At 42.6% G+C, this 16879-nt stretch overlaps 1 protein-coding gene across 2 annotated transcripts in view; it reads right to left on the bottom strand.

The window, feature by feature from the left end:
- Nucleotides 1-1243: 1243 nt before the first annotated feature.
- LOC115477565 (GLIPR1-like protein 1) overlaps nucleotides 1244-16879 on the bottom strand; it is a 34144-nt gene continuing 18508 nt past the window's right edge. For both annotated transcript variants that reach the window (XM_030214520.1, XM_030214521.1), the window contains 4 exons: nucleotides 16153-16262; nucleotides 9247-9332; nucleotides 3245-3271; nucleotides 1244-3150 (listed from right to left, as the gene is read on the bottom strand). In XM_030214520.1, coding sequence (XP_030070380.1) covers nucleotides 3044-3150; nucleotides 3245-3271; nucleotides 9247-9332; nucleotides 16153-16262 — 330 coding nt within the window. In that variant the 3' untranslated portion in view covers nucleotides 1244-3043. The remainder of the gene's footprint in view (nucleotides 3151-3244; nucleotides 3272-9246; nucleotides 9333-16152; nucleotides 16263-16879) is intronic.

The raw sequence follows: 16879 nt of genomic DNA, 5'->3' as shown, positions 1-16879 counted from the left end.
CAAGATGTACACAGCACTTACAAGACATTTTCCAAGTGTAAATTACGTTTTACATACAGAAAAAGGCTGTCATTGCATGGCTGAATATGTGCACCGACAAGATTGTGCATAATTATGAGCACCATGCATATGGCATTCCAAAGGATATATTTAAAGGTAGAGCTGTGATATATGCACATATTTTGTAAGGCATACATATACATGTATAGAGACAAACATTTATACATTGGGACAAAGTATAAATTTGGGCAAGAAAATTTGTGCTCTATTAGGGACAATTCTGAAAATCTATGTTGCCCTTATAAAATATATCCTATATAATAATACACACCTCCAACGTTCTAACCTGCCTGGGACCGTGGCTCCCTCAGAGGTGGTCTGCTAGGTAGGCTAGAACGCACTGACATCAGAGACGTCAGTGACAGCTGATTCCAAGGCAAGGGGAGTACCACCTACTCCTCCTCCTGCCTGGGAATCAGCTGTCAGTGCGCCGCTCCCTGCCACTTCGGAGCAAGTGGCAGGGAGCGGGGCAACATAGACACCCCCCCTCGCCGCATCACTAAACCACCCCCCCACCCGACGAACATCAACACCCCGAGTTTCCCTACTCCTCTCCCTGCCTACGAAACAGCTCTCAGTGCCCCCCCTCGGCGCAACACCCAAGCTCCCACCCCCCCCTTGGCGCATCACCCAAGCCCCTCCCCTCAGTGCATCACCCAAGCCCATACCCCCCCCCCCACCAACCCCCTCGCCACCCGCAGCCGCCAATACTAACACTGTCCAGCCGCTGCTGCTTCTCCTGCTGAGCAGCAGCGGCCTGCACAAAAAGAAAAAAGCAAAAAAACATTTCAAACCTGAAACAGTGCTCCGTAGACAGCCAGCTGGCATTGGCTGTCGTCTCTGCAGCCGCTCCTCCTCTCCCCTGCACGTCACTGCCCCTGGAGGAAGACCCCGGAGGAGCGCAGCGACGTCACGGGGGAGAGGAGGAACAGCTGCAGAGACGACAGCCAATGCCAGCTGGCTGTCTACGGAGCACTGTTTCAGGTTTGAAATGTTTTTTTGCTTTTTTTTTTGTCCAGGCCGCTGCTGCTCAACAGGAGAAGCAGCAGCAGCTGGACAGTGTTAGTATTGGAGGCTGCGGGTGGCGAGGGGGTTTATGTGCCCGGGGGGGGGGGGGGGGGGGGCTTGGGTGATGCACCAAGGGGGGGGGGGGGCTCTGGAACTCAAGAGGGAGGGAGGGGGGATTACCTTGCTAACGCCCGTTTCATCTGTTTCGGAAACGGGCCTTTTTTTACTAGTATCTCTTATATTTTAAAGCAAGCGAAGACTTAAATATCCTAAAACCCTCTAAATCACTCCAGACTTTATGGGAGACTTTTTTTTTTCTTACAGTTCACATATGTGCTCTATTATGAAATTCCCTCACACCTGTAATGGGGATTCTCCATGGCCTGCAGGGGAATAGAGCCTCAGTTTTGCGTGATGTCATCCATTGTTGCCCTGTTCTCATAAAAGCTCAGAAGACCGTCGTGGGCCCCTCTGAGCAGGAATGAAAATTTCCACACTATCAACGGACTCAGCTATCTCTCAGTTCCTACCACTGGTTGAGGATCAGCAGTGGAGAGGGAGGGTGGGATTGTGGCTGCGTTCTTCTGATGTTCATAGAGAATCCACATTACAGGTGAGCAATTCTGCTTTCTCCATGGACAAGCTACAGTAATGGGGCAACAGATCTAGGTGATTCCAGAGCTCAGGGTAGGTATATAGTCCAGTATCAAGCAACCTGTGAAGATAAGGTGAGTGGAGAACATTAGGCAACAATGATTATGCATTTCAGTATGAATCGTCCAAAGAAGTTATTCGTATGGCAAGATGCGTCCAAACAGTAATGTCTGGCGAAGTGTAATAGCCAAAGTCACTGTTTTATAGATATCCAGTATGATCTCCCTAGAGTATCCACCTGAGGACTCATCACAGGAGAAGGGCAACAACTTCAGGAACCAAATAGTGAAGCTCTGGAAACTGATGCATGGCTGACATGTTTTTCGTGGAAGCAGGCACCACTGTCTCCTTAATTTTCTGGGACTTTTTCTTTTGCTTTAAAGAGACTGTTGTTTCACTGTGGGTTAAGCTCTGGAGAACTCCGAGAGGTACTTGAGGGGTCCCTTGGCCAGGCTGGGAACCCTGTCGGCTAAGAGGGGGCCCAAGTGCTGAGATGTATAAGGCGTAGGTGAATCTCTCTCTCTCTCTCTTACACTGAGTTTTGCCCATGTCTTGCACTGTGCAGTTTATCTTCTGTGCTCCGTTTTGAAGGTGACACCTGCATTGCTTCAGAGGAGACCGGCGGGTCAGTGGCTCTGTTTACTGCATCAGCAGCTCCAGTGGGTAGGCAGTTTGGGTCCCACAGGAGGGCAGCGATTGGGTCCATATTAATGTCCTCAAATCTGCAGGTCCCTGATGACAAACTGCTGGGGCTTTGGTGTTGACTTACTCTACTGTTATATATATATTTTTTTGTTTGTTTGTTTTTTTGTGGAAAGCTGACAAAAAACACACCTGGAGGGAATGTGTGGCTATGAGAACCTGAGACGGAGGTGGGATTGTTGGTAGTGCAGAAACTCTTATTCTCAGCAGGACCCATGGGATTCTTCTGAGCTTTTCAGAGAAAACAGAATCTGGAATGGGGTTGTGCTACAGGACATCTCATGGACGTGTGGCTCCATTACCCCAGTTTGTCCACATGTTTGTTTGTATATACATGTACATACGATCTTGTCAGTGCATGTCCTTGACATGTATATCCTCATGCACAATTTTATAAGTACCTACTTGTTCTGTGTGTAAAACACGCTTTACATGCATAAAGTACTTTAAAATGTTACCCCCAAAATGTACAAGAGGGAAGGATTTCCAGACATGAATGTGTAGAAATAAACAAAAAATGTAAAGTGCTAGAATTTCTAAGACTGAAATGTTTTAGAGCAAACTATAACATTACTGCTAAATTTAAATATATTCTGATAGTATTCACACTTAAAACTAATCAGTTCCAAAACTCGATGGCTAACAATTGTCCAAAGACAGCAGAAGTAGTACAATATAGGTGAAATGAAAATGCTGAACTTGAAAATGGAAGCCATTCTTCTCCAGCTGTAAAAACAAAAATCAAACCAGAAAATCTTCTGTTAGTTAATTTCACCAGTATTAAATTCAAGAATTCAAATAATATGCCAGCGTAACACACCTATTTCTTTAGCACGATCTTCATTTCCTAGGGAGACAGCAGAAAAAAAGTCAACACATTTAATATTCATTGTATTTTTTATTCATTTTTCCAAGACAGATTACAATAAGAATAAAAAAGAGGCAAACTTGCTTCATCCTCATAACAGATGCTTTCTGTAGACAGCAGGATTAATCCAGCATACAGGCCTAGTTCAGTCTGTTTCAACAAGGGCTCCCTGTTTTGCCAATGCTGCCTCAGGAGTCAGAACTCTTCAATCATCGACCTCGATGGTTGAAGAGTTCTGACTCTGAGGCAGCTTCGGCAAAACAGAGGGCCCTTGTTGAGCCTCCTATGGATTTTGCAGACTGCTCCTCTATGTGAATTATTTAAGTTAAGTGAACTGTTACGTTTTGAGCTTTTTTTTTTTTTGCCACAGTTGTGTTATTGGCTAGCTGTAGAGGACAATTATGTTGTATCACTGAATGGAAGACCAATTTACAATTTGTGAAATATTCATTACTGAGACACTATTATTTGCCTCGATGGCTTTTTTTCACCACTTATTGAACAATTGTTTTGGAGAGTTTTTTTTTTTTTGTTGCCTTGAGGATACGTTACAGAAGACCCTTGCTCCAATTGTGACCCTTGGAGGGACCTTCTTGTTAAAATAAGTGGCAAAAAGGTTTATTGAGGGGGTACCCCACTCTCACAAGATCTTGTGGGTAACACTCATGTTTAGAGATCATACATGAGGCAGAATGACTCAACTCAGTCTGTCTGCTGGATAATTGTGTCTTCCCACCAAGTAAGTGGCCCAGAGCCCCATCATGGATGAAATGGCCCATCTCCGCATCCTTACTGCTTCCTGACATGGAAGGTACGACCCTGTGCCTCCCTACCTGTTAAAGTACATTGCAACTTGATTATGTTTGGATCAGAATAATTTGGTTTGCTAGGCAATCTCTGAAAGCCTTTAGAGCATTCTAAGATATTTATTTGGTGATGTTTCTCCTGAGCAGACCAATAACCTTGGCTGTGGAGCCCATCTTTATAAACTCCCCACTTCCTGAACTACTGAGTTGAGAGCTTCTATTCTTTGCTGTGAGAAGAATGTTCTTGCTTGTGTCTAGCAGGACTCCAATGAACTCCAATTTCTGGGATGGGCACAGTTGGGACCTGGGGATAATTTATGATAAACCCAAGCACCTGCAAAACCCGAATGGTTTTGCAAACCGATTCTCTTGCACCTTCCTCTGATGTGCTCTTGACCACAGTTAGGAAAACACATGCACTCCTCAAACTGCGCAGAGGTGCTGATGTGAGGCCGAATAGCATGCAATACTGGTAGTGGTGATTCTAGTCAGAATCTGATACTTCCTGCGGTTGGGATGTATCTAAATGTGGATATAGGCATCCTTGAAGTCCAGAGAGCACAGCCAATCTCCCTTCTCAATCATGGGCATTAAGGTACCCAAGGAAACCATCCTGAACTTTTTTGTCTTGCCAAGTACATGTTCAGGGCTCTTAGGGCTAGGATGGGGAGCATCTTTTTTGGTGATCAGAAGTACCTAGAGTAAAACCCCTTCCCATTTTCCCCTGGTGGAACAGGTTCGACTGCATTGGTCTGTAAAAGGGAATTCCTTTGTAAGCAGTTTCCAATACTGAGAACTGAATTTTGATGCTCTTGGTGGGCAGTCTGGGGGAAACCTTTCCAACTTAAGCATATAACCGAATTATTTTGAGAACCCAGTGGTCACCTTTTTTGGAAAAAATTCAGCCACCTACCTACCAACCAGGTCATCCAGAACAGTTACTGGACTTGCGGCTATACTCTCCTGAAACCAGTAAAAAGCTCACCCCTTGTTTTGTCTGTGGAGCTGACTGGGACTTCTGGGTCCTCTGTTGCCTTGGGCAGGAGCAAGATCTCCGATTTTTCTGAGAAGATTCAAAGAAGTAGGTATCCTCCCCCTCCCAATGTAGTAGGTCCTCTGTTAGCCTCTGGCAAAGTACCTCCTGGATGTGGAGGCCAAGCTAGTAGTAGGCTGGGAAAATTACTTGATGGTTTCAGAATGATTTTTTCATGAGGTCAGTGGTCTCCTCCAGCTTGTCAACAAAAATATTCTCTCTCCGAAAAGAAACATCAGCCAACTTCTCCTGAACTGCTGGTCCAAAGTCTGAGACATGCATCCAGGCAAGTCTGTGCATCCCAATCCCCATGGCAGAGGCTCTGGACACTGTATTGCCGACCATGTAGTTTCCTCACTCCTGCTCTTTGGCTACTAGTTGATGAAGCTCCTCAGCCTTCTCTTGGAGAAGAGTGTCTGTGAACTCTACCACACTACACATAATGTTCCTCAGGTGAATGCTCATTAAGATCTGGTAAGAAACTATAGAATTTCTTCCCAAAACCTCCAAGAAGGCACAGAGGAGCAAGTCTTGGAACTCTTGGCCTTTTCAAAAGTGGACTCAACCACCATGGAATGGTGAGAAAACTTATTGAATCTGGAGCCTTTTGGACTCTGTGCAAAGAGATGACCTTCTTACTGACCTGATGAACAGAAGAGGGTGGGCATCTCTAAGTGCTTCATCTCACACACTTCAGGATTCTGTGCAAAGACACCACCACAGCCTCCTTTGGGGGTTGTTGAATTAAAGGATGTTCAATTATCTCAGACTTGGGCTCATCCTCAGTGTCCAAATCCAATGGGATAGACTTAGTCATGAACCTTACAAAAAAGAAAAAAATAATGAAAGCTCCTCTGGAGGAGACTTTCTTCTTTTATGTGGAGGGGAAGAATATAAGGAAAGACCAAAAGGACTTCTCCTCTAAAAGAACCTTTGCTTCCTCCTCAGACACTGAGGAGCAGTCTGAATCTGACTCACAGAAGTACTCTCTTGGAGATGTTTGAGTCTCAGCATGCTGAGCCAGGGGCATTGAGGTACCAGGGATCCCCAGTGCCCTGAGGCGGCTTCCCCTCCTCCCAAGGGACTGGAAATTGACACTGGTTCAGAACACATTGGTTCCAATGTTCTTCAAGGCCTTGGCATCGAGATATAAACACACAGGAGGCAAGTCTCTTTCAATTGAGAGGAAGCTTTGGAATGAGGGCATATAGAATGAAGGTGAAAAGGGACATACTCAGGAATAACCTAAGGAAATACTTCATGGATAGGGTGGTGAATGTGTAAGACTGGTGGAGGTGGTAGAGACAAAGACTGTATCTGAAACCAAGAAAGCTTGGGACAAGTACATAGGATCTCACAGGGAGAGGAAAGGATAGTAGATGTCATGGATGGCATAATGAATAGGCCATATGGTCTTTATCTGCCTTCATTTTCCCATGTTTCTATCAGTTATATTGTCAGTTCAATAAATAACTGGCATGGAGGATAATTAATAAAATGTCTCAATAGTATTCTATAGGATGGTCTGTACTTATTGCTTCCTCGTGTGTGCTTTCTTTTTTAGGGAAAGGTGAACGGGAAGGTGTGTCTGCATTATTCTGATATCTAAGGAGAACAACTGTTATAGGTAAGCAACTACGTTTCTCCCTGTCCCAAGCTGAGGGTTGTTGAAAATGAAATGAAGTAGCTGTTGCAACCTCGTGATGTAGAGGAGTGTGGTAGCCGTGTTAGTCCACTCTTAAGGTTATCAATAGAAATCTCCGATCTGAGGAAGAAGGGCAACCTTCGAAAGCTAATCAAGAAATGTATTAAGTTATGTCCAATAAAAAAGGTATCAGCTTATTTTCTTTTCCATGTTTTATTTTGTTTGATTTCTATTGATAACCTCGTGATGAAAAGAAAAAAAGGGTTGGAGGAAGCCACACTTTAAGCAAATATATTTTGGTTGTAGCTTCAATACAGTAGTGTCTGGTGAAAGTATGTGATGTGGACCATGTGACAAGCTTGACAAATGTCCAATAGTGGATGCCCCGCAAATGTGCTGTAGAAGTGGCTATGACACACAAAGCATGTACTCCGATTCTAGGAGGAAGATCAAATTGTGCTTCTTGGTAGCAAAAAGATATACAATCAATTATCCGTGAGGACACTACAAGAGAGCTCTTCTGCAATCAAGATTATGCAAAGCTGCTTCTGTCTGCTGTGAATGTGGCTTTGGAAAAATATAGAAAGAATGATGTCTTCATTGAGATGAAAAGACGAGACTACCTTGGGCAGAAATTTAGGGGGAGTGCATAGAACTACTTTTGTAGAAGAAATTTTGCGTATGGAGAGTAATGCACTAGGGCTTGAATCTATCCAATCTTACGTGCTGACATGATGGTGATAAGAAATAGATTCTTCCAGGTGAGGAATTTTGAACTTTTTTTTTGCACAGTATTAAAACAGAAGTAAAAGTAACTGTAAAACAAACTGAGCATCCATGAAAGAGCTGGTGGTTGTATGGGTAGGTGGAGACAAATATGATACACACCATACTGAGAATCTTTTCCATTTCAGGGATTATGATTTTTTGGTTGAAGGACTGGGGGCAGCTTTAAGAATATTCTAAATTGCAGAAGAGAAATCTTGTGTGGTGGTCCTGTAAGTCTCCAGGCCATAAGAGCTAATGCTCTGAGATTGGGAAGGAGAAGAACTCTCCCTGCTGTGAAAGGATAGATGAATGGGATTCTGTTCCCATGCTCTCTGAGGAAACTGGAACCACAAAGACTCCCCCTCCTACATGACAATCTGTTTTGATATTCTTTGAGAAGGGAGCAAACAAGATAAGCACTGCCCTGACACTGCACTCCATGCTCTGCAACAGAAGCAGCATTTCACTGCCTCAGCTGCCATAGGCTTAAATGAGAGAAGCCACGGCTGCCAAACTGGGAGGAGAGCCAAAAATGAAAGAAAAGACAGAACCAGCAAAAGGATCAAAAGACCAGTAACTGTACTCACATCTACACTGAGCATGGCAGAGGAAAAAATAAGCTTGGTCTAAATGCTTCTCTGTGAGAGACATGCTTCCACAGAAGGAATCAGCAAATGCCAGAAATATTTTCTCCACAGAAATTTGAGGCAGACGCTCTTTTTTTTTTTTTTTTAAGTTAAGCAGCAGGTGGGGAGAGGATTTGGTGTCATTGGGTATGCCCCCTAGAAAAGGCAGAAGCCAAGCCTTTCCCCCCAAGTTCAACTGAACTAGAAAAAACAAGCATCCACAGAAGAGACCAGAAGCTGCACAGAGCACTTTCTACCACCTGCTGGAGATAGAGAGAAACAGATTAAGCTCTGCCTTATAGGAATGTGTGCAGCTGCTTCAAACAGTATTTCTCTATCTCCACCTGCTGGTAGACAGGTATCACCCAGAGTTTCAGGACTGATCAGTTGATGACACTAAGGAAATACTTTTGTAATTATTGATCTTATATCACTCAAATGGAAATATTTGTAAATGACAGTTTAATTTGAATATTTTAATTTAAAAAAAGTAAACACTGCACAGTTGTAATCTATTCAACTTATCCAATTTCATACTTCATTTGCAAATGTCAAAAGGCCTAAGACCTACTATTTCAATGCAGCTGAAATTTGCACGTTTTTGGAAACTGTGGGCCTGCTGTTCAGAGGGAGATATCTGGATAACTTCTGCAGTTGTCCAGAAATTTGTGGCTATCCACCAATATTCAGTGGCACTGTCCAGATAGTGTTGCTGAACAGTATCAGTCTGCCTTAGCACTATCCAAAGAGTGCAGGGCAGTAAGAAGGCATAGCCAGAAGTTATCCAGTGATATTCAGTCTGCTAAATAGATAACTCTCCAGCAAAAAGGCTGTCTCAAGCTTACACAGTTAGCTAGCTGGATAGTGGACTAACATTGCTATCCTGATACTGACGTTGAATTTCCACATTTATTGCAACTATGGTGGATAACATAAAAAAAAAAAAAACATCACTGAGGCTGAACACTGGCTGGTATATAACCACATATCCTCCCTTATACTATGTACAATGCATCATGAACATTACTATGAGTTATTATACACAAACACGGTAGCAAATGTAATTTTAGACTTACTGCACAAGTTTTCCACACATTCTTCATCTGGGCATTTACTGCAAGCTTCCCCTTTTAAATAAGGTCTTTTTCCTGGAATATTTCCTCTGCAGGGTACAATACATACATAAATAATTAGAGCACTGTTCTATGACAGGGTGTCTCGTTTTCTAAAACAGGTGTGATTTTCAAACTGTTAGCAATGGAACAAAGTCCATGGGTATTTTGCACTAATTTTCAAAGAGAATGTATGCACATATTGTCATTTGAAAATCTCTACAAGTACAAAGTACCATAAGAACATAAGAATAGCCATACTGGGTCAGACCAGTGGTCCATCTAGCCCAGTATTCTGCTTTCCAAACAGTGGCCAAGCCAGATCACACGTACCTGGCAGAAACCCAAATCATGGCAACACTCCATACTACAAATCGCAGGGCAAGCATTTGCTTTCCATGTCTGCCTCAATAGCAGACTATGGACTTTTCCTCCAGGAATTTGTCAAACCTTTTTGAAACCCAGATACACTAACCACCATTACCACATCCTCTGGCAAAGAGTTCCATAGCTTAACTATTCATTGAGTGAAACAATATTTCCTCCTATATGTTCTAAAAGTATTTCCATGTAACTTCCTTGAGTGTACCCTAGTCTTTGTACTTTGGGAATGAGTAGAAAATCGATTTACTTCTACTCTTTCTACACCACTCAGAATTTTGTAGACCTCAATCATATCTCCCCTCATCCATCTCTTTTCCAAGCTGAAGAGCCCTAACCTCTTTAGCCTTTCCTCATACAAGAGGAGTTCCATCCCCTTTATCATTTTGGTCACTCTTCTTAAAACATCCTATGAGGGTGGAGTTGGATTCTAGACCCCAAATAAGTTCCACAGAACTGTCTGTCCAAACCGATTGTCGCGTTGGGTATCTTGCGAAAGGCAATAGTGGGATATGAATTTGTGGACTGAAGACTACATTGCAGCCTTGCAAATCTCTTCAATAGAGGCTGATCTCAAGTGGGCTACATGACATTGTGAGCCTTGACATGACCCTCAAGAGTCAGCTCAGCTTGGGCATAATCTGCCAAATGGAAATCGTGTGCTTTCCAATGGCGACCCCTATGTACACTGAACAGTGGAAACCTGGATCAAAACATTATTAATCTATATAAATAAAATCCCCCCTCAGACGTTCTGAAGCTCACTCCATCTGTCCTGAACTCCTGTCCTCCTGGTAGGCTAGGCTATTCGGACTACTCACCCTCAGTCTCAGCCATCTGGGCCGTAGGCACGCCCATCTGCACATAAAAAGCACCCTCAACGTTCTAAAGCACACTCTGAGGCTTCAACAGTTCGTATGTTCGAAGCTCTGTAACCATTTTTAAGCACACTACATCTCTGCCCCGCCCTGACCTATCAGAGAAGGGAGGAGTGTCACAGCTGCACCGCTCTGACCTATCAAAGGGAACTGAAACAGGAAAAGGGAGGAGCGTCACACCGAATGACGGACCTATCAGAGGGAAGTAAAATAGAAGAAGGGAGGAGCGTCAGAGGCCAAGGGGACAGCCGTATCTACATCTCATAGCTTTCCTTGCTTTCTTTTCAGTGTATTGCAGCTGCAGCCACTTAGGTAAGTCTAGCAAGCCTGTCAGCTACTGAATACAGAAAGCAAAAGATAGCATGTGGGAACTTGCTCCATTTTGTTCTCTGGAATGCAGTGATTATTATACAAATGGTCTTGCTTTCATTATTTTGGTAGGGGCTGCCTTCACGATTGTCCACAGTCCCCCCAGTCCTGACAGGGGGGACAGGGAAGGATACTCACTGTCTCACATACGCACTCGCACACACTCATTCTCACATACACACATGCTCTCTCACAGACACACTCACACCCACTCTCTGTCACACACTTGCACATTCTCACTCTCACACAGTCACTCTCACAGACACTCTCTCAAACATACACACTCCGCGCAAAACCTTGCTAGCGCCCGTTTCATTTCAGCCAGAAACAGGCCTTTTTTTACTAGTATATGATAAAAGAGAAAAAGGATGTATCTTAGTTATTGCAACTGGAACACAGACAAAAAATATGTCAAAAACCGGAGCCATCTTAAAAAATGGAGCTGTACTGAAAAGAGGGGGTAATGAAATGGTGGGGAACAAAAACATAGTGACTGCTATGTGCGGTGTACTGCACTGAAAAATTAAAAAGAATACTGTTTTAAATATAAATAAATGATACTAAAACACAAGAAAAACAAAAGAGCCAAAAGGCAAACAGATGGGGAAAGAAACAATACCAAATATGCCCCTAAAGGTGTATTTATACATATATAAATATACAAAAAAAATGCAATCGATTGCCACACAAATATTCCACCTACTAATGAACATAATGGGGACAGAACACAAAAGACTAGGAAAAAAAGAGGTGGGGGAGGAAAGAGGGTAAAGGAAGGAGGAAATAAGGGGGAAAAAAGGAGAACAGTGCTTTAGGGAACACAAATGGGAACGGAAAAAGGGGTGAAAAGGGAGGAAGTGACGTAATCACAGGGAATGGCAGCCTAAGAGAAAGGCTCCAGGCGTAATTTCCCCAAATTAGCTACAATTTAGCTCTTACCAACTCCAAGTCAACAGTCTTAAGTTCCAGTAGCAGTTATTCAACATCGACCACGCTTGGGTATGATTGCTACAAATGGAGCGGTGGATTTATCATGCTTTGCATACCCAGGGGTAACGGGGCCCACTGCCATGTGGTCGGAATTGGAGCTTCTAAAGATGGCGCAGGAGGCATCTCAGCCTCTGGGCTCTCAGTCCCCGGACTTGTTTGCACTGGGAGAAGTATCGGCAGAATTAGCAGAAGAGCCCTTACATGAAATCCATGCCTAGCTTCAGGAGATAAAAACAGATGTCAAAGCGGTGTGAGAGGAGTTAATCAAGCTCGGTTTGGGCCTACGCACGAAGATTGTGGAGCTGAGGGTGCAGAACGGAAAGAAGAGGAGCACACGGAAGTGTTAGCTGCAGCGAAGGCGCAGCTTTGTGAATTCAAAACCACTAATATATCGATAATGGACAAGCTTGAAGATATGGAAAATAGAAATTAAGGTTTTTCAGGGTGCCAGAGACTCCTGAGTACTTGAATTGTGAGCAAGTTGTGCAGTCTATTGCAGGGTCTCTCCTTGGAGTGGAAGGATCCACTGTTCAATTAGACAGAGATCACAGAGTCCTGGGGGCACCCAGACCTAACAAACCTAAAGATATAGTGGATCAAGCGGGAACCGAAGTGGTCGATGACTTGTCCCTATCTGGCGGTTTCTCCCCTGGAACAGCAGTTGAGAATACACTGGAGCTGGAAATGCCCCAGGAGGTGACAATGGAAGCTATTTGGATGGCGCTTCAGAGACTGACTATTGAGGTGGCTAAATCTACAAGAGAAGTTTCCACGATTGCAAGTAAGTTGACTTTAATGTCAGAATCCTATGAGGAAGTTAAAAGAGAATCTGCTACCCAATTTGCCACAGTAAAAGAAGAAATAAAAATGGTTAAGTTAACTGTTGATTCTCTTGTGAAGGATAAAGTTTTCACTGCTCGTAAGATAGAGCAGATAGAAAATCACAACCGACGCCTCACGCTTAGAATGTTGAATTTTCCTATTTCACCAGCTTTGACTCCCCGAGACTTTTTCAAAAAATATTTGCAGGAGATTTTGAAGTTTTCCCCAGCGGATATTCCACCTTGTAATAAGGTTTATTATTTACCTAAAGTGCAAAAGCAAGGAGAAGTACTTCAACCCCCTGCAATAGATATTCAGAACTTAACAGCACTACTGGAAGACTCAATGATAGAAATAACTTCAAGAGGGACCCTTATAATATCTATGGTTTTTGAACAGGATTTGAATATGATTATGAAAATGTACTTTAAACATTCGTCAGCCCTGTTTTGTGGGCAGAAAATATGGGTCTACCCTGACGTTACTAAGATACCGCAGCAGAGGCGAAAGCAATTTCTTGCATTGAGAGATGAAGTGAAAGCGCTGGGTGCAATATTTACCTTGGCATATCCATGCAAATGTATAATTCGTATGTCTGGCATTAAATACGTCTTTTTTGAGCCATCCCAGCTAAAGGTTTTTCTGGACGCTAAAAATCCATCTAGCTGAACAGGAAGAACGATTGATATCAGCAAGTAAGAATCAAGAGAAAGTAAGATCAGGACTATGCCAATTTGTGCTAAGTTTTTTTTTTTTTCTTCTCTCTTTTAGAGTAATAATTCTCCTTAAATTTGTTTGGTCTCTCCCCCCTTATCTTATGGTGGTCTAAGGAAGAGAGATAAGATAAATAAGTTTGACATGTATGTTTAAATGGAATATATATATATATATTTTTTTTTTTCCTCAATAACTCTCTGTATTGCCTTACAAACTTGATTTGTTTGTACTATAATTAAAATCAATAAATAAAAATTAAAAAAAAAAAAAAAAGATATAGTGGAATGCTTCACCAGCTTCAAAATTAAAGAACAAATTCTACAGGCTGCTAGAAAGGTGGAAAAATTTAAGTGGGATACATACTTTATAGAGGTTTACCAAGGCCTAAAAGCGGCTTGATGATGATAGAAAATAAAGGAAACTTAAGCCTGGGCAAAATCACAAAAACTTAAAGGAAAAATAGAAGGATGGAGGATCCACGACAGGAACACAATTAAGGATAGAAAAAAAAATGAAAAAATAGCCAAAAGGCACAAAAAAACTCCCTAGGACCAAGTAATGTGAGGAGACGGTAAAAAAAAAAACATGCTCTCTCCTCAGTGCGGTACAAAAAGAACTGAGACCGCGTTTTCGCGGTAGGAAGGCACTCGCGACAGGCTGTTACAAAAGTACAAAGATTGTCATGGATTTGGCTGTTATAACTTGTTCTGTTGTTTTCGGAGTGTACATTTGGTTTATCGCATGTACTATGCAAATACAGCTTGTGTTGTGTGAATAAAAATAATAAAAAAAAAAAAAAAAAAGGAAGGCACTCGTGTACACACAATGGAGTGTGTCTCATGCTCCACAAAGCTCTCATTAGGCTTGGGTAAATTCCGGACCAGGAGACGCAGGTCGGTGTCACCTACTTGTGAGAATGATAAGCCTGCTTGTCCCCGGAGGTCTGTATCATTATTTAGTGTTGCTGGTGCCACTGTGTCACACTCAAAATTGAGGTGCTCTTCTTTGATAGCGGGGATGGGACGCAGGTCGGTGTCACCCACTTGTGAGAATGATAAGCCTGCTTGTCCCCGGAGGTCTGTATCATTATTTAGTGTTGCTGGTGCCACTGTGTCACACTCAAAATTGAGGTGCTCTTCTTTGATAGCGGGGATGGGACGACTTCCCTATGAAGAAAGATTAAGAAGGCTAGGGCTATTCAGCTTGGAGAAGAGACGGCTGAGGGGAGACATGATAGAGGTATATAAAATAATGAGTGGAGTGGAACAGGTGGATGTGAAGCGTCTGTTCACGCTTTCCAAAAATACTAGGACTAGGGGGCATGCGATTAAACTACAGTGTAGTAAATTTAAAACAAATAGGAGAAAAGTTTTCTTCACCCAACGTATAATTAAACTCTGGAATTCGTTGCCGGAGAAAGTGGTGAAGGCGGTTAGCTTAGCAGAGTTTAAAAAGGGGTTGGACGGTTTCCTAAAGGACAAGTCCATAAACCACTACTAAATGGACTTGGGAAAAATCCACAATTCCAGGAATAACATGTATTCCTGGAATTGTTTGTACATTTGGGAAGCTTGCCAGGTGCCCTTGGCCTGGATTGGCCGCTGTCGTGGACAGGATGCTGGTCTTTTCCCAGTATGGCATTACTTATGTACAGTTGGTTATTGATCTTCTGCAACAACATCATATCAATATTCCCCCCACACCAAGATGATTTTATTAACTCAAACACTAAAAAATGTAAATCAGAGAAAGAGTGATTAAAAGTGACACAATGCTCTACGATGGGGGCTCCAAGGTTTTTATATCCAATCATACAAGTCCTCAATTACCTCAGCGGAGGAAGTGGAGGCAGGTGCCACAGAGGCTGCGACTTTTTATGTGGCAGGAGATGGCTCTAATAGGGCAGATTCTGCTGTCCATTTGGTCTTATGGTACCGCTCTTGACTGCCACGCTTATCTTTAGTCTGTCTAACCCCCATTGGGGAACCAGAATGAGAAGGTGTGGAGACGCCTGTTGTGTACTCTGATAGAGCCCTTGGGGATAGGAGCATTTTGGGTGCAGAAAAGCTTTCTGGCAAAATTAAGAGGCCCTTCGGTCGGCAACATAATTTTCTGCAACCTGGTAAAAGATGTGAAGGTCAAAAGCATTGTTTTCTAACTAATTAATCCTCCAAATCATGTGGGGAGATGTGTTTAAACAGCAGCGCAGAAGAAAAAGAGAAAGGCTGATCATGTAGAGAACTGACGTTACCCAAGGCAGGAAGGACAGAGAGCTCTGCACAGGTTAAAAGGATATGTCAACAAGCTTGAGAGGGTTGTTCCTGTATATTCACTGAGAACAGGAGTTCTCTGTAGACAACAGGATAAGCCAGTCACACATACCCTCCCACCTGCCCCCACGGTTAAGCTATGCTACCATCTTCCTTACATTTAGTTAGGGAACAACCTAACCAAGGTGGCAGTTACCTCTAGGTGGCCATATGTTGGCACATGCTCAGAAAGTCTTCCAGACATTTCTGAGCTCTGGAGCAGGTCCGACCTGGCAACATCATGGAATCATGACACCTATGAGACCTTCACTTTTGTCTCCCTTCCCTCTCCAGACCTAAATCATATCTGTTTTAATCCTACCTAATCCCTTCACTCCATTATTTAGAAATTTAGAATACCATTTCCATTAAAAAAAAGTATACATCTATGTATTTATACTTACTTAGGTCCATAGTGGCAAAGAAAAATTACCCCACTTCCACCTTCATAACCTTCAATTCCTTTACACCGACGTGCAGCGCAGCCAACTTTGTAAGTATCAGCCCACATAACCTTAAATAAAAATATTAACAAATGAAAATGAACGAATATTTGACATCTTAAATAATATATCTTCATACTCACACAGCCCCTGGTTAAATGTGGCAGATTTTTGAAGAGTGTGGCAACACTTTGCAAATTCTTCACCAATTTTGTGGCTTTTTTTTTTTTAAATCAAGAATGTAGTCCTTTTTAGGGGAAAGGGATATTAGTGATTGATGCTGCCAAGGGAAATGAGTGGAAGTATATTTGGGAACATTCTTTTGCCTTCCAAGGCATAAAAATATGGAATAGTCTACCTACAACAGTTCGCTTAGCTACTCCTTAAAGTTCTGTTCGAAAGGTCTTAAAACTTATTTGTTCCCTTCTTAATGTTATATTTCATAAAAATGACTTACATGGATATTTTTATTAAGAATAGATTATTGATTTTAATGCAATTCTACCTCTTTGTTCTGTGATCCGCTTTCAATCGCACGGTAAAAGCAGAATAGAAGGGAAATGATGGACAGACAGCATCTTAGATGAAAGAAATGTAGAAGGGATCTCAAGCATGATAGACAAAGATAGAGGATTTAAAGCAGAGATTCCAAAACTTTTTTGGTTCACGGCGCTCCCCGGCCACATGG

This window comes from Microcaecilia unicolor, chromosome 9 (genome assembly GCF_901765095.1).
Source record: "Microcaecilia unicolor chromosome 9, aMicUni1.1, whole genome shotgun sequence".
NCBI lineage: Eukaryota > Metazoa > Chordata > Amphibia > Gymnophiona > Siphonopidae > Microcaecilia > Microcaecilia unicolor.
This window is presented reverse-complemented; position numbering and strand designations above follow the sequence as displayed.